This window comes from Schistocerca serialis, chromosome 9 (genome assembly GCF_023864345.2).
Source record: "Schistocerca serialis cubense isolate TAMUIC-IGC-003099 chromosome 9, iqSchSeri2.2, whole genome shotgun sequence".
Taxonomy (NCBI): Eukaryota; Metazoa; Arthropoda; class Insecta; order Orthoptera; family Acrididae; genus Schistocerca; species Schistocerca serialis.
In genome coordinates, this window is record NC_064646.1 from 336,236,637 (window position 1) to 336,262,933 (window position 26,297).

The 26,297-nt window shown below is 38.8% G+C and overlaps 1 protein-coding gene across 2 annotated transcripts in view; it reads left to right on the forward strand.

The window, feature by feature from the left end:
- Positions 1-6,232: 6,232 nt before the first annotated feature.
- LOC126419901 (spermine synthase-like) overlaps positions 6,233-26,297 on the forward strand; it is a 51,614-nt gene continuing 31,549 nt past the window's right edge. The window contains exons 1-5 of one of the 2 annotated variants that reach the window (XM_050087180.1): positions 6,233-6,414; positions 6,506-6,726; positions 7,426-7,537; positions 18,316-18,438; positions 18,592-18,746. In XM_050087180.1, coding sequence (XP_049943137.1) covers positions 6,354-6,414; positions 6,506-6,726; positions 7,426-7,537; positions 18,316-18,438; positions 18,592-18,746 — 672 coding nt within the window. In that variant the 5' untranslated portion in view covers positions 6,233-6,353. Of the gene's footprint in view, positions 6,415-6,505; positions 6,727-7,425; positions 7,538-16,761; positions 16,874-18,315; positions 18,439-18,591; positions 18,747-26,297 lie in introns of both variants that reach the window. The other variant, XM_050087179.1, reaches the window with a different exon arrangement.

Genomic DNA, 26,297 nt, shown 5'->3' on the forward strand with positions numbered 1-26,297 from the left:
ACCCCATTACGCAGTTTTGTTATCAGACATGGATAATGCTTTCCTTCTTACATGACAACAATGAAGTCACCTTCTTTCAAGTTATATTTCAATGATTCTAAGTCTGGTGCCGGTGGTGTTTCCTCGATAAGCTCAACGGTACCAACTTCTTTATCGGAATCTCCAGATGCACTTTCAGTTAAAGAAAGCTGTGAGCCACCATCAGAAGCGCTATCATCACCAAGAGTGTAAGAACTAGCGTTATCTGATTCGCTTGCCAGTTCCAGCTTTCTACGCTGGGCCCCTTTTTTCGGCTTAGGTGTAGAAGTTGGTATGCCTCCGAAGTCCATTTCATTTTCGCTTGACTCGTCAAACAACTTTGAACAAAAACTTTTTCCAGCTGGAGCATCCAACTTCTGAGTTGACCTAGTACTTTTTGTTACATCCTTCCTTTTTTCTGCAAGGTGTTGCATAACTTTCTCCAATTAGACTTTTCATAGGGCTGTTGAAGTTACCATGTTGAAGCGAGCACTCCAGTACTTTGGTACTGTCAAAAGGTATGATGCCTCTTTTTTTATTTCAGATATCATATTTTCCTTCCTCTCCACATACAAACAATCAACTAGCTGTTATAGCAGTTTAGGAAACTGATCATTGGGCAAGCCTTCCACAAAGTCAATATCTTACGCCACTCCCTTTTCATAGGGCTACAGTAGGCGACGTCCAACAGTTGGGTGATATGTGTCGAGTTTGGTGGCAGACACCAAACTTTAAATCGTTAGCATCATGAGCTTTTACAAGTTCTGAGTTGATATAACTAAAGTTGTCCCCAATCACAAACTTGACACCAGGCAGCTTTTTCAGCCAAGGAAGTAAAGTGGTCATAAACGATCTTCGAATGTCCGCAAATCAAACCACCCACTTTTCGTTCTGTTGTACCTGCATCCAGCAGGACCATCTTCAGTCTGTGTAAACCGTAAATGCTCAGAACTATATACCACATAGAGTGATAACATCTCTACAAAGCCACTTCCGCAAAACATTAAAGAAATACAAGACTTCGTTAAGTCCATTATGTGTTCAATGTACTTCTGCTCTCTTTTACAAATGATCTCGCTCTCTCTGGGGTCATCTCGCAGGTTCGTCTCGTCGTAATTCCGTATGTTCTCATCTGAACGTTACTGAGAAAAGTTTGTATGTTGTCAAAATAATCACTGACTACCGTTTCATTGATAGCAGCCCTTAGTCATTTAATGTTGCTCGCTGTATGCAACGTTAGCTTAGGGTGACGTTTTCTAAATGATGCTGCCCGATCAGGACCTGAAAATTCGTTTTTAAAACTCTTCACTGTATGCCCCTGTTTGTCAATACGGCATTTTGTGGACTATCGTAAATCGAGATCAGTGATACTAAATCCAAATGTAGCTAACTTGTCAATATGAGCCTCAAAGGCGTGTTCTTCTTCTCGACTGAAAACTGTAGGATGGCCACGTGTTTTTGAAAGTAGCCCTTCCGGTACCAGTAACCCATACGTATTAAGCTTATTTATTACTGTGCTTCTAGGTGCATTGTAATACTGACTCCATGTCGTATGTCCTTCAAACAAGCTTCCAAGGTTTCAGCATTATAACCAGTGTACTTTCTTGGACCTGGCTTTATCTTGCAGGTTTTCGTCATTCTACGATCAGTAAATGGAACAAAAACAACCAAAATAATTTTGCACAACAGTAACGTATACAACAATGTATATTTTTGTTTTCATTTGGAAGTAAAAAACGTATATGTAAACTGATAGGGCTACTTCATTCTAAATAGGACTGGTACACAGTAGCCCTGAAAAACTAGTTTTTAGGTCAAGTTTAAAAAAGTTAAACATGTACTGTTTAAAAAAATAATAAGAAACAAACAATTATCACAGACTTATAACAGATTATGGAAGATGATATTTTGACACTTACCTTATTTTTATCTTGTTACTGAATTCGTCCACAATGAGAAGTTTTGAGCACACATTAGAACAAAGGTTTACAAAAACTCCAGTGTTGTCAAAGGTAAAAATTTTAAATTACTCAAAACTATTAAAATATCCTCAAGTAGGGTATAAGATTATTTTAAACCCAAAAATACCAATATATCTTGTTTCGTTTGTTCAGCACAAAAATTTAAAACTTTTTTTGGTGTTGCACCAAAGTAACCCTGCAAGCACCAAAGTAACCCCAGTCGGCGTCACTTTATTTAATTATAAAAAATGGTTCAAATGGCTCTAAGCACTATGGGACTTAACATCTGAGGTCATCAGTCCCATAGACTTAGAATTACTTGAACCTGACTAACCTAAGGACATCACACACATCCACACCTGAGGTAGGATTCGAACCAGCGACCGTAGCAGCAGTGCGGTTCCGAACTGAAGTGTCTAGAATGGCTCGGCCACAGTGACTGGCTATTTAATTATACATCTCAGTTGTTCACGAGATCAATGTTTAGCAGAACCACACACATCTACTAACAAGTCAGGAATATAAAAGACCTAACAAATATGCTGCTTAAAGATTTATTCAGTGTTCTAAAATAAACAGCACATTACTCTTAGCAACGCACACATCAACACCTGAAAACTTCAAAGAAAGAGAAACTACACAGCAACATGGATACTGACACAAAAATATAATACAATATTGAATTGTAATATCTACAATCCTTGACATAATTATTTGAATATTTTTGTATGCAAAAAAATATTACTATAAGATTTTGTTAACAAAATACAGAGAACAGTATCACATAGCCACAAAGGTAATGTGTTAAAAACTCCTACTGCAAAGTGGATTCTAATATTTCATCTGAGCCAGCACAACTTTCCCTGGAATCCTTTATTCTTTTCACCTCTTTCCTTAAAGAATCAATTTTTTACCAAATCTTTCTTCTGGTTGTGTGATAATAATAATAATAACAATAATAACAGCTTTATTCAACATCGGATGGTACACTGCACATGTACAAAGAAACAGTAATGATTAAAGTTATTTGTACATTGCACTAGACACATTCTTCTGAATACGTCATTAATTTACAACAAAATTACAATAAGATGCTTACTGATTTTGTGGTGTCACCGCCAGACACCACACTTGCTAGGTGGTAGCCTTTAAATCGGCCGCGGTCCGTTAGTATACGTCGGACCCGCATGTCGCCACTGTGAGTGATTGCAGACCGAGCGCCACCACACGGCAGGTCTAAAGAGTCGTCCTAGCACTCACCCCAGTTGTACAGCCGACGTTCATAGCAATGGTTCACTGACAAATTACGCTCTCATTTGCCGAGACGATAGTTAGCAGAGCCTTCAGCTACGTCATTTGCTACGACCTAGCAAGGCGCCATTACCAGTGTATATTGAAATGGAAATTATGTACAGCCAAGAGAGCTGTACACCGATTGTGGATTAAAGTAAAGTATTCTACCAGTACCTCCTATTTTGCTAGTCTTATTTCTCTGACCTGTTCCAGACCTCACACCAGTCTGCGTGTAATTAAAAGCGTGCATTTCGGCCTTCTCTAGCAACACGGTGTTGGCTCTTATGCCAACACTTCAGATTTCTATTCACATAATTTCACATAGCATTTGTTGGTCTTCATATAAGTATGGTACTCTTCTAATGTGTAGAAAGGGTTTTTACTAAAAATTTCTTAAGCTGATGTTTCAGTTTAATTGTAGGAAGAGCCATGACTGCACTAGGCAGTGCATTAGCTAATTTTATACCTGCGTACTGAGGCCCCTTTTCGTAAAGTGCTGTTCTGTGGCTGCCAATGTAAAAATCTTTCCTTATTTCTAGTATTGTACTGGTGGAAATCTGAATAAGTGTTTGGGTGCAGTCTTTTCACAAGCAATATGGCTTTTAGAATGTATATGTTTATAACAGTTAACACCTCTGTTTTTGGAAACAAGTTGTGACAAGATTCCCTATATTTTGCTCCACAGATTATTCTCACACTCCTTTTTTGAAGAATGAGTAGCTTATCAAGATTAGCTTTGGTTGTTGCCCCCCCAAATTTCAATACTGTCTTTAGGACTACAGTGTCTCTACAGAACTTGCTAATAGTACTGATTGCAAATATATTTTTTGACAGCTTAGTTGCTAGGGAGTCAATATGTGTGTCCCATTTCAGGTTGCTTTGGATTGTTACACCAAGGAATTTTAGAATTGAATTTTTTATTTAATAGTTTGTTGACAATGTATAATTTAATTTCATTATTCAAACTACTTTTGTTAAACTCCATCAAACATGTTTTACTGGTGCTTACATTTAAGTGGTTGCCCGCATCTCGTGGACGTGCGGTAGCGTTCTCGCTTCCCACGCCCGGGTTCCCGGGTTCGATTCCCGGCGGGGTCAGGGATTTTTCTCTGCCTCGTGATGGCTGGGTGTTGTGTGCTGTCCTTAGGTTAGTTAGGTTTAAGTAGTTCTAAGTTCTAGGGGACTTATGACCACAGCAGTTGAGTCCCATAGTGCTCAGAGCCATTTGAGCCATTTAAGTGGCTTTCATTAAAAAACTGAACAATTTCTTTTGTCACATTATTACACTCGGCCTCTAGTTCATTACATGATTCCTTTTTAAACACAATGAATGCGTCATCAGCATACAGAACAATTTTGGAATTTATAGTATAGTATTTAATATCATTTACATAGATCAAGAAGAGAAGGGGGCCCAACACCGACCCCTGGGGCACACCATATTTTATGCAAGTGATCTCTGATTTGTAGACACCACTTTCCGTTTTAAGTAGAACAAACTGTTTTCTATTGCTCATATAACACTTTATTAGGTCATAAGCAGCGCCTCTAATGCCCATGTTCCCTAGCTTGTCTAATAGGATGTCAACATTCACACAATCAAAGGCTTTTTCCAGGTCTAGGTATACACCTGCCACATGTTCCTTGCTTTCGATACACCCTAACACCTCTTCAATTAGTTGACCAGCTGCGGTGCTAGTTCATTTACCTTTTAGGAATCCATTTTGATTTTCGAACATCAGGTTGTGTTTGTTAAGAAAGTTTATAATCCTGTTGTATATAACTTTCTCAACTATTTTGGAAAAGACAGGAAGGATTGAGACTGGTCTGTAGTTTTCTATTTTGTTGTTGTCACCTTTCTTAAAAATAGGTGTAACCAGTGCTGTTTTTAGTCTGTCTGGAAAGGTGCCTGATTCTATTATATTCTCTGCATTTGGTTAGTAAAAATTCATAGCACTCATTGGTTATGTTTCTGTTCTTGTAACTTTCTGCTTTTACAGCCTGTAGTGCAGGCATCGATTTATAGAACTCTGTACATTAATAAAAATGTTATATGTTCTTGTTTTGCTAATGTGTATATAATAAATCTGATCTTCCCAATTAGATACCGACAGCAATTTACTCTGCTAAATCAAGTTAGCCTAATGTCACTGTGATCATTCATGTTATAGAAATGGATCTTCTGCTTTTATGCATTTTTAGTCTTTATTATATGATATGCTTTTGGCTTCGTAACAGATTGCATATCTTTCATGTGATGGTTTTCTTCCACAAAAGAGGTCTAATATGTAAAAGCGAAAATGATTAAAGTACCATAGCATTTGGATAAAGAAGAATCCTACACTTTGCATAAGTAAGAACATAAACTGATGCTATAGTTTCCGTTAAACAACCTCCCCAACGTGAAAAAGTTTGCTCTGTTGAGAAACGGTTATTTGACACTTACAAAGAATTATGGGCCAGGTAACACAGCTCTAATATTTGCGCAAACTATGTTGACACTCCTATCAGGTAACGCGCCGATTGCAAACTTAGTTTCCGTATTGCCTTATAAACGTTTTGAAGCGTTTGTATGCATATATTTTCTATGAGAAGTATCTTTCTATGTTTTGTAACATATGGACGACACTTTCCATACTGCATCATATCTCAACAGTGTTGTATACAAACAGGCGATTTCAGGTATATTTCTTCTTCTTTAGTAAAGGCTACCTGTCCTCACCTCATAAAATGTGTTAAGTACGCTGTGTGCTGTATATTTTGGCCTATTGCTTTGCAGTGTATTACCTTGACAAGTGTAGATGATTCTTGGATGAATAAAGAGAAGAAAAGAAAACAAAAGTCAAAATCTGTTCAAGTTCCCGCCGGTGCTATACGCAGGCATGGGAAAACAGTCCCAAATTCAGTTCAAGATAGAATCTTTGACGTCAGAATTACATAACAATTTTTTTTTTTTTGGTTGGCCAAACATCGTAGGTTATCGGCGGGCTAACCTTGAATTGGCGGAATAAGAACTACCTTGCGCGTAGCAGTTTAGAGGGACGCAAGATTTGATTCCGTACACCAACCACTCATTCAAATATGGCTATTAACACGATTCTTTTAGACTTCTCTGTCAACCCTTCAGCTATCACAAATAAAGGTAACCCGAGGGACGAAAATTCGTTCGAGCTATGAAGTTTTTCATGTGGTATAAGCAGGCTATTCATTATAATTGTTTTCCTTTTGTACAGACGAAAGAAAGCTACTACAAGAAAATGTGGAAAGCGTCTTATTGGATTACCTACCTTCTTTAAAATTCAAACATTCTCTTGAAATTGGTGATACGTTTGTGTCCCTGTACGAAGCAGACAGAAACAGTTTAATTACGGTGAGAACCTTTGATAAAGGTCTTGTTGCGTGCAACATAGAATACTACAAGGACGACAACGAAAAACCGTTGTTGACATTCGAGGTAAGCCCATGACGTGAACTTATAAAGTAGTTTTAGTATTTCAGGACCTCAGGCTGATACAACATCTTAAATAAATGAAATTATTATTTTACCACAAATTCTCACAGCATGTGTTCAAAGTTGCAGTAGTATGTGGTACCCAGTATTGACGAAATGCTGAGTGTCCTTTTACGGATAACTACTTACCGGTGTAACGTCATGAGGGGGGGAAATACATAGATATGGAAGGGTCCATCTCGAGCCTCAAACATTGTTAACCTTAACCCCCTTTTTCCTAATGCCATTACAGGTCCTTCAGTCATTGAGTGCAGCACGAAGAGCTGTGAAGACAATGAAGTATTTTGTTCATTATCCTGCCCAGTCTGGCAGCAGCAATTCTTACGTGCCATTTAACCTCTTTGTTTAGTCCTTTGTAGTTTCAAGAAATCATCAAAGAAGCTGCCTATACCTTTTATTTCTGCATCATGTAAAAGAAAAATAAGGTGTTACTGTAATGTATTTGTTTCTCACATGAAATTTTCTACCTGTTTTTAATACTTTTGAAAGAATAATCTTTAACAGTGGGCATTTTGTCAAAGTTACTTGATTCTTGAATGTAATACAACTAGCCATTTGTCATAAATCTAATGACAGTATTGTCACCAGGGTGTATTGGATCTGCACGTAGGGTTATGTTGTTAATGCCCCTGCACTTTGCAGCACGTGCGGGGCTTGGAGACGAGATTGCGGGCCAAGCTAGGTAGCTCCCGTAGCAAGGCATTTCCGGCCGTGAAGCGTGGAGCTGCCCTCGACGTTTACCTAACTACCTCAGGTAAGAGGCACTTGGGTGCCTCACCTATCTTGCATCTGGATGCTTGTTTATGCCCACATTTCAGTAGAAATTACGCACTTCTGGGATCATGATTTACATAAGTGGGGAAATTTGTGACTTCCTCACCATAAATGGGCAACACCAATTGTAATACAGCATACATATTAATATCCCAATGCATATGCAATGAAATATGGTAATCAGCTAAAGGATTACTGAAACAGATTATTTCAGCAGATGCTAATTCATAGTTACTATCAGACTGCTTGGAATCAAATACTTTAAATTTTCTTTCAGTGCCTTGGTATATGTCTCATATAACCTCTTAATATGGTGCCAAATAAATGCTCTTACACATACGGAATTGCAGACAATCTCGCAGATGTCTCAGCAGACTTGAAGGGATTGTGAAGTTGTCTATCTGCACCTTTAATGCAAAGTGTGTGAAATGTGCACTGTTATCAACTGGGTAACAACTTATGCAGGATGAATTATTTGCATGCGGAATAAACACAGATTTGAACATATAACCTAAGAGTGTGTGATTGGGAAGTTTTGCTACATTTTTCATATGGCCAAATCGGATTCTTAAATCTTCGGTGATTTTTATGCAAGGCATTTTTTATTTTAATTTTATTTTAATTTTTTTCGCCCTTTTGCTCTCCCCCCACCCTCCTTAACCTTGATGCACTCTTGATTGCTGTGCAGTTCTTATCTACTGTCACTGTAAATGTTTCACTGTTTTTTAACTCGTCAAATCGTTTAAGTTAAAGAAATGATGGTTGTATTACTGAAAAAGATGTTGTCTATGAGATAGTGAGAGATCTAGGTTAGTCTGGAAGGTGATAATTAGAGGCAGAAGTTTTGTTGTGGACCCTGCTAGGTATTTTTCATAGATTATGTACAGTGTACGTACATAATAGGCATCACAATACTCATCAGAGACTTGTTCATTAGTTGTACCTAGTTTGTTTTCGGAATTTGCCTTCCAGTTTGTTTTGTGACAGAGTATGTTAAATATAGTATGAACATAAACATTAGGCTATTATACAGGCCATTCTATTACCACAACCTTGGGGCACTGACATTCATTGACTTTGTCAACTCTTACACATACTACCTTTCAACCTAACCTCGGGCTACACTACGGATCTGTCTGACACACCATTAAGATTCACTCTCTAGCTCATTTATCCTGTTGTTCAGTTTCTTATAAAGATATGTTTTGTTATCCAAATACTCCTCATTAAAAAAGGTTGCAGATTTCTCCTGGAATGCACTAATGAACAGCTATGTTAAACTAAGGTGTATAGTGAACACTGTGACAACATTTTTAATTTGCATTATCAATGCTGAATAGAAGTGGACCTGTTGACTACCTCTAAGCAGAAATTCAGCAGCTTTTGAAACTGGCATAGATTTACATGGACTGACAAACTGTTAAGTCTCAAATAGACATAACACTTTCTGGAAATTCTCAGTTAACACTTCTGTGTGCCGTGGAAGATAAGTTTTGCACTGCATGTATTTCTTTACAGCACTAAGAGGATACCTGTGTTACCACTTCTGTACACTACTGGCATTTGGAGGCAGTCCACTGCACCAACTGTAGTTTCTGTTTGTTGTGAAATATAGCCTTCTGGATTGTGGGAAGTGTATATCTCACAAAACAATAGTGGGTTTATGGTTATTGGGAAGTAACCACCAAAATAGTTTCTAGAAGGTGCTTGGGAGGTTTACTTATCACAAAATTAATCTGTCATTTGTGGTCCTTGGAAAGCATTCTTACCACCAACTTGAGCGTGTCCCAAACTTTTGGGAATATGCCTTACCAGCTCTGTCTAATGCCTGACATCTTGTAGTATTACACTGCACCAAGTGTATGAAAACTGCTACAACAATCTGTGTGTTATCGGATCACTATTATTGTTGGAACACATTGATTGGCTTCTGCTATATACATTATTGTGACCTGTATCACCTTTATTATTGCATGCTAAAGTTTCAAGGATTGTGTTCACATTGTGGTAAGTAAACTTTAATATGAGTAACAAATATTTTTTTAAATAAAGTAAAAGAAAACATAAAATAAAAACAACAAACTGTTCATTATTTTTTTATGTGCAGTGGCAACACATAACAGAATACCTCTCAAAGGTCCAATGGTAATATATGTACCACCATAGTTTTTGGTCTTAAATGATAAAAACAATTATCAAAAAATATCGTCGGTTGATAACAATTCTAATAATAGCAAAAGCATAATCTTCGCTGAGTTGCTACAAAAAATAAGTTGAAGCTACCAACACTGGACTTTGACCCACTATTATGTTGTGGCATGACAAAAGGTAAAACCCAACACTGACATTTATTTTGCTTCTATACATTTTTTTTGGAAATGTGGGTTATGGTGACAGACTAATCAGTAGCAATCCCACATGTAGGTTAGGTTGAAAGGCGGCTGCTTTTGAGTTGGTGAAGCCAATAAATTTTATATGAGAAAAAGTATAATTCTTGTTATGATGTGCATATTGAATTTTGATGGGTTTTTAAGTTTGCCACTTTGTCATGTGTCACAGCAGTTGGAATTGGTAGGTATTTCTTTGTTTTTATAATTCGTCTGTACTGCACTATCAGTTTGTAACCCACCCCTCGCTCCCCCTCCCCCACACTCACACACACAATAGAATATGTTTGAAAGTGTTGTATCTTCAAAAAAATCTGTAACTGTTGTGTTGAATATCGTGTCAGACCGCGCTGACTTCAAATGAGGGAATATTATTGAGGTGTAACTGTGAAAAGCCATTAATCTAATAGCAGCCTTCAGTTTTTTTATTTGGTGTCATGACAGTAAACATAATTTTTGAAGGGACTTCAATTGTTACACAAAACTGAGGTGAAAATAAGTGGATTGATACTCTAGTAGGGCTACTGCCATAAAAGTGGTTACTGGGTTTTACACACTGCTGAGCAAAACATTATGACCACCTGCTCAATAGCTTGTGTCTGCCTTCAGACCGAAATACATCACTGATTCTGTGTATCAGGGATCCGACAGTTTGTTGGTAGATTAGTGGAGGTAAGTGGCACTAAGTGTCTACACACAGGTCATGTAATTCACACAAATAATGTGTCCACAGTGGTGCCTCCCAATAGAGAGCCAGTGGGTTCCATGGGATTTACATCAGGCGAATTTGGTCATCAAGCCATCAACATGAGTTCACTATAATGCTCCTTGAATCATTGTAGCACATTCTGGCTCTGAGGCACAGACAGTTATACTGCTGAAAGAGGATGCCTTCAGGGAAGACATCAAACATGAAGCGAGGCAGGTGATTCGCAGCTGTCAGCTTGTCTTCGATTACTACCACAGGTCCCATGCAAGTGCAGAAGAACGTTTCCCATAGTGTAATATTGCTCCCCCCCCGCCCCCCCCCAAACTTGCATCCATGACACACTGCACGTTCATCTCAATGACAATGCTTGTGGAGACAACCACTGACATAGTGTAGCAAAAATGTGATTCACCCGAATAGCGGACATGTTTCCCGATGATCCTGTGCCCACATCAATCGTAAATGTCCATTGGGTCGCCATGTGAACATGTAGGGGTGGTCTGCTGTGAAGCTCCATGTTCAACAGTGTATGATGAATGGTGCGCTCAGAAACACTTGGTGCATGCACCATCATTGTGCTCTTCTGGCAGAGATGCCACAGATCACAGTCTGTCCTCCTTTACAGAGCATACTAGCTTTCGAAACCCACCTTTTGTGAAGAAATGTGGACATTCAATCATTTAGCACCTGGTGGTAGTTTCACTGTCCTCCAACCTCTTTCTATCAATTCTATAACAGTGGCACGTGACTATTCGACTAGCTTCACCGTTTTTTAGATACTTGTTCACAGGCTCTGCCTAATAGCAACCTACCCATTCTCAGAGTTGCTTATCTCAATGGATTTCACCATTTGCTGCCAATTTCTTCACATCACCATCTGTGTCTGCTCCACTTACATACTTCTGTTACGCAGTAACATGCCACGCTGCACCACCAGGTGTCATCCAAAGTTGTGGTCATACTGTTTTGGCTTGTGTGTGTGTGTGTGTGTGTGTGTGTGTGTGTGTGTGTGTGTGTGTGTGTGAGAGAGAGAGAGAGAGAGAGAGAGAGAGAGAGAGAGAGAGAGAGAGATCTTGCAGTATTGCCAATGACTGGAACACCACAAACAAAACCTTCACAGTTGAACTACTGCCAAATTTGTTGCAAAATAGAGGCATCAGTGGTACAAGGAGCGGTGTAGACTACGAAGTTTACTTTCACTATTTTCCCTTTTGCATGACATGGAGGACAGCAGGTGGAAAAATCCAATACACACTTTTAATGGCTTTCTAAGAGTGCTGTAGGTACAACTTTGGCCTAGATGCTTCCATTATCAGTGGTTCCTTGGGTCACATTCATAGAAAAGGTACCTGATGATTGGTGAAATTATTTTAGGTGACCATGTTCCTCAAGTGAAACAGGATTGCATGTTCCAAGAGTATGAGGGCCTCATGTTCACAACTGAAACTGTCAGATTTTCTTGATTGACACGAGCATGAAATGTCTACAGTGGCTACTCGAATCACCAGATATAAATCTTGTTTGTGGTGTGTATTGGGAAAAGAATTAAGGGCACATTATTGTCCATCCCCTTGCCATTGATAGAGCTCGTTTGTAATGAGCGGTAAAAAGGTTCATTGAGAATAACTAAGTCATTTATCTGTGTGCACCTTAGAATGATTCATACAGTTGTGAATGCAGTTGTGGTTCCAAATCGTTGGACACAATTGTGCTAGACTTCAAGCTCTTAATGGGCAGAGAATTAGCCAAAAGTAGGCTTTTCAATATGAGAGTTGGGAGGGATAGACATAGTGTTGAGAGTGGCTTGACACCAGAATGCACCAGCTAATCGAAGGGGTGCAGCGGTAGTTATTTATGGAGACAGTGTTACCATAGAGGGGTGAATGTTACTCACAGGTGTTGACAACTGTTTCACTCATCTCGGCATCCTTGGTTTGGCAACCATAAACTACTTCAGAAATGTTGCGCAGCTACCCATCACTATGTTTATCGCCAAACATCTGATTATTCTTTTTCCTGGTGGCCTCTCGTGTATGGGCAGGCAGCAATGGAGCATAGGTTGGAAATCTGATGATACAGGAACATCCAATGCTGCAGTGTAGTCAGTATGGAAGAAACCACTGGGAATAGCTAAATGTGAGTCAAGTGGAATTTGTGGTACTGGTCGTTAGCTTTGACCAGTGCTTTAATTGTAATGGCATCTGTGAAATCACTTCTTGAGCATCGATAATGGAGCTATAAAACTTTGAAACTGGTCTGCCAATAAATTTCATAAAATTGTAGGTGCTTCATAGATCTATTTCCCTTAAGAATGGACTCTATAGCTACAGACAGACTGGAGTCAGTCATTATATGGTAAACATATTTTTGTATGCTATTAACTGACTGTTCTCTGCTCAATCCTAGTGTGGACGAAGGCAATATAATATTTTTTCCAACTCATTTTCATACTGTACCTCTGCAACTCTTAGCTTTAAGTAGGAGTAAATTCTTTCCAAATACTGTGTTGGTCTTGTTTTAGCATTTCTTACAACATAGATCCAGTGCCGCAGCGTTGCAGTGCGATACTGGTAGTAGTCTTGTTATATGGCAGTCCGAACTGCATGCAGTGTGCTGTGGTGATAGAGGTGCAGATTTGTCAAATGATTATGTGCACCAATCCAGAAAGTCCAAAAAAGAGGCAACTAGTGAAGTGAAGTGGGGTAAGTTAGGAACACTCTAAAGGTAGTGGAGTTCTACATAAGCTGTTCAAACATGATGTGCAGTGGATAAATGCATTTCTTTTTGAAAGATTACAGGGTTGCTCAAAGATTCCAGGAAAAGTTATTTTCCTGTAGACCCATGATGAAATATTTTTGATACATAATTGTCATTTTTACTGTTACTACACACACAACTCTTCAGGCTTAAGTAGTTGATGCTAGACAAACATAATGTGCACCCAGAGAATTAAGACATGAATTGTCAGAGCGAAGCCTTTTTACGTCAGGGACACAGTGATACACTTGGAACATGCTGGAGTTGAGATGTGGGTAGTTGTACTGAATGTTCAACGTGTTGTCACCTTGATCACTTTTGTGCTCAGTACAGCAAACTTCAACCAAAGCAACACCTATGATTACTCTACTACATACTGTCGTGACCATCAGAAAACAGGCAGCTTGCTTTGCTTACCCCTGATTATCAAGATAAAGAAAAAGCACGGTAATTGTAACACAGAGATTTCAGTAACAAGTGTGCAAAATGGCTCTAGATACATTACCTCAGCTCTCTGTTAAATCCGCATCAAAATTTACTGAATACTTTCCATGGAATCCAATTATACCTACGTGTTTTAATTTCATAACCATAAGTAACTCTGTAGCTTCTTGTAATAAGCCTCGAATTAATATGAAAGTAGTACTGGTAGTTAACATTCATGTTAACAGTTGCTGTAATTGATGTCCCTTCATGGAAGACATATTGGCGGAGTTCATGTGGTGCTGAGACTATGCCTGATTTTCCATTGTTTCAGAACTTCTCCAAAACATTCTCTGTGAAATAAAGTTAGTAGATATCCCATTATAGTCAAAATTCTAATTTATCATCACCAGCCCAATTAAGCAAAAACATAATTTCATAATTCACAGCTTATATTTCACCCCCTGCAAGACACTGGTTGAAAGGATCATGCAAAAGTAATTTAAGTACTGTCTTGAGGATCATGCTGTGACATAATTTATAATTTCTGCAAGCAATATGTAGCCCTTAAATTTCAAAAGGCCTCATCTATTTCACATTTAGCAGCTTTCTGTTGTGGCTAACAACTTTCAAATCCACTGTTGGACTACATCAGACGTAACAGTTTTCCGCTACAGCTCCGATGTCGGGCAATGCCTGACACATTTCCATTAGTGTAAAATAAATAAGAGTTGGGGAAAATGCAGCAGGTATAATAATTGGATTGAGAAGAGTTAATAGAAGCTTTGCACCAAAGTGCTGTATAGTTTCAGCTGCATGGATGACAAATGTCTTGTAGTTGCTGACTTCGGCACTAATGGGGCTTGTGTGTTTCATCTATGCAGAGCACAGTGGAAGTAACTCAACCAGTTATAAAGATTATTCATTTGTTGAAAATTGTAATAATAGATTAAACAGTACAAGTACAAAACTAAATGCTCCGTATACTTAGGATTCTTGGCATTTCTGTTTGTACTCTGTAGTCAGTGAAAAAACTAACACAGCCTAATTATTGGCAGACACACAGTCTCTCTCTCTCTCTCTCTCTCTCTCTCTCTCTCTCTCTCTCTTTTGTTACCTGCTCTCATTATATAAAACATATGCATCTATGAAAGTGATAAAATGCCATTCATTCTTTTTTAGTAAAATCTTCCCCGAGTCTTTCATGTGATTCAGTCTTCATGGGCTTATAAGCAACCGTGTACCTGTTAGTCATGAAAGCCTATGCTTACAACTGAATGTGATGGATGTAATGCAGCTGGAAGCCTAGAAAGATTTAATTAATTATATTGTTGCAGAATAGATCATTATGTAGTTTTCTTCTGCCTCAGACTTTTCTGCCTCAGACTTTGGCTTACTGTGAACAAATGATTGATTTACAAGTGTTGTTTTCACAGTCGATGAGGAATTTTTTTATTTTATTTATTTATTTTTCCCTTCAGAATGATAGTATCTGCCCAAATACTGTGACTTGTTGAATTTCCTGAGGCCTCTTGAGTTCCATTGTTAAAAATACCAATACTGTTTTACATCTTTTCTACCCAAACATGTTTCAGTTTTGTCTTTTTAATCTTTTGGTAGCTTTGCTTTATCTGTGACTTTTTTTCTTTGTAAAATTTCAATTAATCCTTTTGCTCAAAGTGCCCCCCCTCCTCCTCTCTCTCTCTCTCTCTCTCTCTCTCTCTCTCTCTCTCTCTCTCTCTCTCTCTCTCTCTCTCTCTCTCTCTCAGAGAAGGGGGTATACGTATGGCTTGCTTGACCATTGTCTTGCAGTCTTTGTGCAGTGTGTGAATTTCTTTCAGTTTTATTGGAGATATCCAGTGCCCAGACCCTTTCTTTTAATGTTTTGTAAGACAGTGTCAAAAGAATTAAGGAAAATACCATTTTTCCACGAAAATTACATCCACAGACCTGTTCCATTTTTATTTGACTTGTAATATTCATTATCACGTCAGTTCAAAACTTTAGAACACTTGTTTTATCACAAATTATTTACTTGACCATAACTTGATAAGCATTTGTGATGTTACCCATAGTTATGTCTCTCTTCTGCTGTAACTGCTGTAGGATAATTCTTAAGTATGTGACAGGGGCAGCTCATATATAGCTCTTGTCGATTAACTTCTCACTTGAAACTTGAAAATTCTGGAACTCCGGAAACATCCCCCAGGCTGTGGCTAAGCCGTGTCTCCACAATATCCTTTCTTCCAGGAGTGCTGATCTTTTAAGTATCGCAGGAGAGCTTCTGTGAAGTATGGAAAGTAAGAGAAAAGGTACTGGCGGAAGAAGAGCTGTGAGGATGGGTTGTGAGTTGTTCTTGGGTGGCTCAGAGTAGGTCACTTGATTGCCAAAGGCAGAGGTCCCAAGTTGGAGTCTCAGTCTGCCACACAGTTTTAATCTGACAGGATGTTTCATATCACCACACGCTCCACTGCAGAATGAAAATTTAATTCTGAGAACTTGTCATTCTTTCAACTTCATGTCCACAAGTTGTCATAAAGTGAGCAGCATGCATGCATAAGTGATTTGAATGATTTACCTTGTGGAAATGTAATTATAGTTTCATATGTAAAATTATCATGAAATGAGGAATGTGATTTAGTTTGGCAAGTTGTTTTTGTTTGAAATGAAAAATCCAGTGTTAAGTACTATTTGCATGTCAACACTTAGTTCACTACACAATGTAGTTGTGCTTCGGGAAGTTGCTCTTGTACTTTATACTGAAGTGAGAAGAAAGCTACTCACAATTTAAAAGAACATAGAGCATCCTTATCCAGAACAAATGCCAATTTTATGCATGTTGTATTTGCATGTTGCATTGTTAACTTTATTGAATGTAAAATAGTTGAATGTTTTGGTTTGTTTTCCCTACGCTTGCTTTTGTTACAGCTGACTCACAAGCTCGAGAAATCTTTAAGAGAAAAATGCCAAGGCAAGAGAAGTCATGCTTTTCCAGCTATAAAACGTGGAGGTATCGTTGATAGATATTTCCCAACAGCAGGTAAGATAGTGGGTGCTTGCAGATAAGGAAGCCAGTTGTAGGATAGAATGACTATTTTATTCAGAGGTATCAGAATTGCCATACTTGAAAAACCTGTCATGTCGCTTGTAAACTACTTGTATTAAGAACTGAGTGTAACTGTCAATTAGAGTAATGAGGATCAGTGAACCAGGTACGTTCTTACATTAAACTGCTGCCACAGCTCTCTCTCTCTCTCTCTCTCTCTCTCTCTCTCTCTCTCTCTCTCTCTCTCTCTCTTCCCCCCCTTCCTCCCCACTCCCTCTCTCTCCCTCCCCTCTCCCTTGTTCCCTCTCTTCCCCACATCTCACCCTTTCTCCCCTTCCCCCAAATCTTCCGGCTCCATCTTTTCTCCATTGTTCATATTTATTTTGTACAAATTAACCAGCAACAACAATTTTAATCCCTTTTTCAGCATGTTCTCAGTCATTTAATTAAAGCATGCTGCATAACACACTGGTATATTATAAATACATATATTTGTAACTATGAATTATGCCCATAGCACACACTTTTAAGTAGTTTAAAAGCTGTTTGTTATAAAGTTGAATTGTTCCTTGTAAATAAAATTAAATCTGTGCAATAAAGGAACTGCTTTTGTTTGTTAAATTATATTAAACTCTTTTGGTAAGTTTTAGTTCATTTTGTTTGTTCTAAATCTTATTGCAGCCTGCATGAATAGCTGATATGTTTAATTTTTTGATGAGTAGCTGATATGTTTAATTTTTTGCTCTGCAGTGCTTATTATTTGCACAACAATATGAAAAAAATGGTTTTATAATAATTGGAGTTGCATGAGGCTGTTATCTCTCATCAGTGCCTGAATAATTGCTCTTAAAGACATCTTAATGAGAATGTTCAACACTGAAGGTTGAACATCAAGCTTTGGTGATTAAAATGTGAGGTGACGAAAGAGCAGAAGGGAAGGAGATAATTTGGTAAATGGAAGGGAAATGTTGGCAAGTTTTTCAGGCATTGTGCCATATGATGTTGCTATACTCAGTGGTATTTTGATGAAACATCTTCTAGCTGTCTAAGATGACTCTTGGTGGAAGAAAACCAGAGCCATTCAGTGTAATGCTCGAGTGTCAGTGAACTGTCATTGTTATATCTCCAACGTGACAAAAATCGGGAAATCCAGTGTATGTTGTCGAGATTGTTAGCTGAACTGAAACATTAGCATTCTGCAATTTTTATCCTTAAAAATCGAATGCTTGCTTCAGCATAGTTGACATGTCTTAAAGTTATATATTAGATCTCCCCCCCCCCCCCCCCCCTGCCCCTCTATGAGTGACAGATGACAATGAAACTTTGCTGACACCTAAGCAATGCAATGAATGACATTGCACCAACAAATTATATACTTATTTAGAAAGACAGAAGTGGTCCACTTTTTATTTCTGATCATTAATTTCATTTTGTAGATGAACGTATTTTGGAGTATGACATAGATGAGGTTCTGTATGAAGAGAGATCACCATACCAGAAAATACAGATCGTTCATTCTCGTAGCCTGGGAAATCTCTTGGTTCTGGATGATCTTCAGAGTATGTAAAAAACAATTAATACAAGTTGGTGTCAGAAATCATTTACTTTTAGATGTGTAAATTAAATTAATGCTTTACTATTTTATTTTGTTGTAGTGTTAATTTTATTTTACACTGAACATAAACTAATAACATTGTTTCTGTCATATCAAGATATGTCAGAGAGTGACCTGGTGTACACTGAGACATTAATGCAGAGAGGCAAGGAGAGCTATGCAGGAAAAGAAATAATTATTTTAGGTGGTGGAGATGGAGCTCTTTTATGGGAACTTCTTAAAGAGAATCCAAAATTTGTTACAATGGTGGAGGTAAGTTATGAGATTTTACTATTATTGTACAGTTTTGCTTTCATTGAAAATAATAGCATCCTGCACTTGTAGAACATCTCATTTTTATACTAAGAGTTTGATCACTAAATGCAATAACTTGATCTTAGTTATTTAATTAGCACTGAAATGTATGGTTATCCCTAATCTATAGAATTAAAATAAGTGGTAGTTGATCCTATGTTAAGTATTTTGAGATAAACAACCAGGGGTCAGAAATGAATATTTCAAGAAGGAAAATATTTTCATTGCACAATGTGACTGATGAAACTGATAGTTTCATAACAGAGTGCATACAGTGTCAGCATTAGTGACACTACCTTCAAAAAAAATTTCCCCCATTCTCTGTGATGATGTTTCAGTGGTTGATTGTTACCTGTGCAGTTACATGATTTTATTGGTATTGGTGAATGGAACTCAAACTGAAACTGACAATTAACAAGTTGATTAGCGCCTAGATGCATATCTTGCAGTATGACAGACAAGGATATTTGTCAAGGGAATGGTCCAGTTTGGTATTTCAAAATCTACCCTGAAATTTCTTACACAGGAAGAACACACTGAAAGAAACACAGCGTCAAAATTTTAGTTGCTAAGAAGCTATGCAAGTTTTTTTAAATAGGTTAAAGTTAATTTTTGTCACACAGCAGTTTGTATAGCTCTTCTTTCCTAATGCACAAATTGGTGAATGAGAATAAGGAGAAGAAAAAGAAGCTGTGACAAGTGTAGTGAAAAAAATCCAGAGTGCACATACACAAATTTTAAGGACCTAAATCATACCAGAAATAATATTGCACTCTTAATTTTTTAAATAACTTTCAATTCATTGCAGATGTAATTCTTACAGTGGTGACTAGCAGAGGAAATAAAACCAAGGTATTGACTGTACACAACTTGGCTCAGTTGGGATTTCAATTTGTGGAAATGAAATATTTCTTGCATATATGTCATTTATAATTCCTTTAGCACAGTTCTTATGACAATTTTTGAATATTGTACATTTTACTAATGAAATTCCTTGTTTATTTCCTATGGTTGTTACAAAAATGCAAAGTGTCTTTTGAATGACAAAAACTTTTCCTTGCATCAGACACACTTGACAAAATAAAAACTAATGCATTCAAACAGTTGACATAAATTTTAAGTTTCATTTAGACAGAATTGGGACAGAGTAAGAAATGATCCCAGCCATTGCTTGCACTGCGTACAATGCGTACTCAATCAGATTTGTAAAACATAGCAAAGCAAACTGTCAATGGACAAATTATTGCAGTTTAAGAACACTGTTCCGTTAATAAACCTGAAATGATTAAGTTATCAGAAATTATATTGTGCGACAATTTCGTAAAAAATGCTTTCCATTCTTGAAAAACTTCTTTATCAAGTAGTTGAATAACATTCATTGTTTCAAGTGGAATCTATGCTATATCAACAACCTTTTCTTTGTCGTCCTCGAAAATAGTGGTGTCGTTATATCTTGGCCAAGGGTCCAATAAAAACAATTATTTTCTGCAGCTGTTAAGAGGTTTTGAATGAAATGTTGACAGTTAATCTTTCCCTTTTCCCGATACATAGATTAAAAGTCCTTTTTTACTTTTGGGCCAAATTTGCTGTGAGGTTCCTGAAGATGGATATCAAGCCATGGAAACAGTAATCTACTCATACTTGTCAATGGCATTATTGTATATGCATTCAGATATCGCACAACCAACTACCTTCTTTCTTCTTCTTCTTCTTCTTCTTCTTCTTCTTCTTCTTCTTCTCCTCCCCCCCCCCCCCCCTCTCCCCCCACTCCATGAAACAAGACCAGCTCTGCACATTGCTTAAATATTGTCTTCCCCCTTCCTTAAACCAAAAATTCAACAGTCTTTTCTTTATCACTGAAAGCTACTATAGTACACATTTTCTGTGGGCTTGTTCCAGACTCTTAGTGGCACAACTATTGCATTTGAACCACAATTTACAGGATTGTCAGGTTTTTTCTATTTATTCTAATGTTTCCATTTGTTTCTGACAGAATGTCGCCATCATTTGAATGAAAGTCCAAGAAATTAGCTGGCAAATAACATGCACATGTCTTCAGCAGAAGTAGGCAATTCCAGTTGCTGTATACTAAATTTATTTTTCATCTTTCCATGATTGAGAATGTAAACTGGATTCCACATTAATGTGAAACACAGGAACCTGTACAAAAATAGCACCTGTCAGTTAGGCAGTCAGTTAGGGGGATGCTTCTATTTCTGCAACAGCACAGGCGAGTACAGCATTCGTTGGTGAATTATTTTTACAAGTTCCGAACAGGAGTGACTCATTTTTGGCTAACTGTTTGGTTACTATTTTAATTTTTAAGTTTCTTGCATGTTTGTGTGCTTACTGGGCAGTGCCTTGCATTTTAATAACTGTTTAGTGTAAATTTCCACTGTCTTCAGTACGAATAGGAACTGTGTTCACTGTGTTCGGATGCCCCTTCACAGCTCTACGTGGTGGTGGCTTGGATTATGCAGCTTGATGCTGTTGCCCGGTGGACATCATTGTGGGCATTCTATGGACGTACAGCAAGTCCCACATGCCTTCTGATTGGTCAACTACTGTCAATGCCTGCTTGCACTGAGGTTGACCCCTCACCCATTGTCCAGTGGGAGGTCCCAAGATGTAGCAGACAATGAAAGGCTTTCCAAAGAACCAATCAAAAGACCTCAGCAATGCACTGACAGACATGTTTAAGGCGCTATCTGTGGCCGACAAAGATCCTGAGCCAGATGCACTCATTTGCTCCGTTTTAGAGGAAGCCTCTCAGCCCACAAGGTCCAGGTAGTCACAAAGGAGGGATTATTGGTAGTTGGGAGCTCCAATGTTAGACATGTAATGGGGCCCTTCGGAACATGGCTACCAAGGAACGGAAGTAGTACAGTGTTCACTCTGTGTATAAAAGGGGGAGTTATCCTAGATGCAGAGCAGGTCCTTCTGGATGCCATGAAGAGCACAGGGTGCAGCCAATGGCAGGTGGGTGGCTCATGTTGGTACTAATGATATATACCCTTTGAATTGGAAGAGATTCTAATTTCAGGCAGCTATATGAATTGGTAAAGACCACCAGTCTTTCTTGCAAAATAACGACAGAGCTCACCATGTAGCATCATAGACAGGACTGATTGCAGATCTTTGGTACAGAGCCCAGTGGAGGTTCCAAATCAGAATATTAGACAGTTCTGTGACTGTGTAAACTGCAGATTCGACTTGTGCCATAGGGTGGTGGGGTACTAGTTCTTTCTTAGTAGGTCAGTGTTTTGCTATACACAGGCAGTGGCAGGTAGCGTTGGCTATGTGGAGTATATTGGACAGTTTTCTTTGGATTGGAGGATCTTGGGAAAGTGCATAAAGGTGTTCAGTTTTAAAGTGTGCAGGATGAACAAGGGAGGATAGCAGCAGTCAGTATTATAGTTGTAGCTGTGTTGGGAAAGAACCAGAACTCCAAGTATTGATAGAAGGCACTGAGTCTCAAATCGTTGCAGGTACAGAAAGCTGGCTAAAGCTGAAAATAAGTTCAGCCAAAATTGTTGCAGAGGACCTCATTGTGTTCTGAAAGGTTGGATCAAATACAGTTAGTACTGGAGTGTTTATTGCTATCAGAAGTTTACCTTTTAGTGAAATTGAGATGATAAGTTCCTGTGTGCAAGTACACAGTTATATGTGGCAACTGGAAAACATTAATCCCTATTCAGATAGTACTGTTCCTGAATAGTTCAAAGAAGACTTCAGTCTCATTTCAAATAGGTACCCGCCGTACTCATACAGTTGTGACTTCAATCTACCTTCAATGCATTGGCAAAAATAGTTGTTTTAAGTTGAAGTTAGCTTTTAGAACAGATGCTGTTTCATGCCTTTCTCCAAAAATTATTTTGAATGATTAGTTCAGGAACCCACTTGAAGTGTAAATGGTTGCATAAACAAATAATCCCAAGGAGAAAGAGAGCAACGGTAGATGCCTCAAGGTCATTGTAGCAAGACTGAATACCATAACATTCAAACCCACCAAAAATAAATGCAAAATACGTCTATTTAAAATCCAGATAAAAATTCGCTTTATGTCTTCCTAGTAGACACCCTCGAGTCCTTTCCAAACTAAATATAAAAGTGCAGACCAGATGTGGCTCAAGTTCAAAGAAATAGTATCAACAGCAAAGAAGGATTTATACCAAGTAAATCAGAGACAGAACTGACCCTCCAAGCTACACGGAACAGGCAGAACACTGTTGCAGAAGCAACAAAAAAGCATGCCAAATTTAAAAGAACATAAAATTTCCAAGATTGGTGAAGTTTTACAGAAGCTCGAAATTTAGCTTGAACTTCATTGTGAGATGCTTGTAATAGTTTCCACAATGAAGCTAAAATCTGGCAGAAAATCCAGAGCAATTCTGTCTCGTATGTAAAGTACATTAGCAGCAAGGCACAGTCAATTGCTTCACAGCAAGATAGTTATGGTAGTGTTGCTAATGGCAGTGCCACTAAAGTGGTGCTACTAAATACAGTTTTCTAAATTTTTCACCATAGAATATGAAGTAAATATTCCAGAATTTGAATAAGTAACGTAGAAGTAAATATCCTCATTCTAGCAAAGCAGCTTAAATTGCTTAATAAATGCACGTTTCTCCGGTCAGTGTTGATTTCTTTCAGAGTATGCTGATATAATAGCTCTGTACTGAATAATCATATACAACTGCTCGCTTGACAAAATTTACATGCCTAAAGACGGGCAAGTTGCACAGGTGGCACCAATACCCAAGAGAGGAAGTAAGAATATCCCATGAACTAAAGACCCATATCACTGACACTGATTTGCAGTAGGATTTTGGAACATAAACTGTGTCCAAACATTATGAATTACATTAAGAGGAGAAGGAGAAATAGAAAAAGAAAGAAAGAAATCTATTGACAGGCAGTATGAATTCAGGAAATATTGTTCTTCTGAAACACAACTAGCTCTATATTCTCACAAAGTAATGAGTGTTGTGGACAGAGGATCTCAGATCGATTCCTTATTTGTAGATTTCCACACAAGTGGTTTCTAATCAGGTTGCTTGCCTATGGAGTACTGTCTCAGTTGTGCAATTCGATTCATGATTTCCTGTCAGAAAAGATAATTAACAGTAATTGACAGAAAGAGCAAAATAGAAGTTATATCTGGCATTCCCCAAGGAAATGTTATAGCCCCCCCCCCCCCCCCTGCTATTTCTAATCTATATAAACAATTTAGGAGACAATATGAGCAGCCCTCTTGGAATATTTGTGGAAGATGCTGTCATTTACTGTCTAGTAAAGCCATCAGATCAAAACCAATTGGAAAATGATTTAGGCAAGATACCTAATGCAAATGGTGGCAGTTGACTCTAAGTAATGAAAAGTGTGCAGTCATCTGCATGAATGCTAAAAGGAATCCATTAAAGTACAGTTACACAATAAATCGGGCAAATCTAAAGGTTGTCAGTTCAACTAAATACCAAGGCACTACAGTTACAAACAACTTAAATTGGTTGATCATATAGATAATGTTGTTGGGGAAGGCAAACCAAAGGCTGCATTTCATTGGCAGCCTAAAGAGGCTGCCTACACTATGCTTGTCTGTCCTCTGTGAGAGTACTGCTGTGTTGTATAGTTTTCCTACCACATAGGTTGAAAGAGAACATTGAAAAAGTTCAAATCAGAACAGTTCATTTGTATTATTGCAAAATTGTGTGTGTGTGTGTGTGTGTGTGTGTGTGTGTGTGTGTGTGTGTGTGTGTGTGTGTGAGGATATGATAAATGAGTTGGGATGGCAATCATTAAAAGAAAGGAATTATTTGTTGTTGGGGCAAGCATTTTTCATAAAATTTCAATCTCCAATGTTCTGCTGCAAAAATATTTTGACACCCATCTGCACATAGAGAAATGATCATTCTTATAAAATAAGAAAATTCAGAGCACACATGGAAAGATTCAAATGTTCGTTTTTCCCGGTGTGCTGTTAGTGTGGAACTGCTGTTTGTGTGGAACAGTAAAGAAATAGTGCTGTGCCATTAGTGAAGTCTGTACGCTTGTACAGTCTGCTCCAGTTCCAGTAGCCCCCAGGGGGCTCACAGTTCTTTCATGAGTGGCGCACACGGGGCCCTGAGCTATTGCAGCTCATTCTTCATTCTCATGCTGCATTTCCTTCTCCCTGCCCCCTCCCTCCCTCCCTCCCTCCCTCCCTCCCTCCCTCCCTCCTTCCTTGTCGCCACTTTCTTCCCCTCTTTGTGTTCTGATTTATGTCAACCTGGCTATTCCTCTGGTTTCCTGTATTGGTTGCAATTTTGTTCCTTTTGCCTGTTTTTTCACTCTTTTGGTGTTTCTGTCCCCACTTGAGGTTAGACCTCCACTTCAAAATTTCCTGCTTTTAGTGTGACCCATATGGGGAAGAACTCTCTCCCTAGCATCTACGGTGTGGATTCCTCTCCCCCTTCCCTTCCCTTCCCTTTTCCATTCCCCACTGTAGCCTCCTTCCACCGTGCTGGGTCACCAGCACATGTAGCCAGTCCATGTGGTGGGGCTGTTATGTACCAATATGGCTGAGCCCCCTGACAATACAACGATCACTCTACTGATACCTGAGCTGTTCCCTCCCTTTGTATGCCAAGGAGTGGTTGCTTGTCTTCTTGTAGCATCAGAACTCCTGGCAACAGCCACCGTGCCAACAGACCTTGCTGTGGCTGGGTGGTGCCCATGGGGAGATTCCCTAGTTGGAGTGGGTGGTATCAGAGTGAGTGCTTGGTGCATGAAGTGTATCAAGCTGCAAAAATCTGGCCATTCTCACACGGCCGTCTCTTTGAATGGTGAAGGATCCTTAATGCTGCCCTGTATGACCTGGCAGCCTTCCCTTCCCTGGCTACCCCATAGGAGGCGGGCCAGGCTCGCAGTCTTGGGCTGAAACCCCGTAACCTTGTCTGTACTAGGATGGATGGGGCACTTTCGCTGCCACAAAGCCATTGTTTTTTGTGGAAAACATCGAAAACAAGTTTGGGGTGAAGTGGAGTCTATTAGTAAGATTTGTTCGGGCTCTCTGTTGATCAAAGCTTCTTTTGCCACCCAGTCCACAGCTCTTCGTGTCTGTAGTCGTCTTGGCAACATCCCAGTGTCTATCACTCCTCACCAATCTCTGAATATGGCCCAGGGCGTAATTTTTCATAGGGACCTCATCCTGCAAACTGATGAGGAACTCCAGGCTAATCTGGAGCGGTGTGATGTTCATTTTGTTCAACGTGCGCAGAAGGGTCGCAAAGACAACTGCACCGATACTGGTGCCTTCATTCTGGCTTTCGAGGGGGCTACCCTCCCAGAGGTGGTCAAGGTTATGTGCTACAGATGTGACATGAAGCCATACATCCCTCAACCTATGCAGTGCTTTTTGTGCTTGCGTTTTGGGCATATGACTTCCCACTGTACGGCAGACCCTTTGTGTGGTGACTGTGGCCACCCAGTCCATGAGGGAAGCCCTTGTGTTCTGCCGCTTGTGTGTGTCAA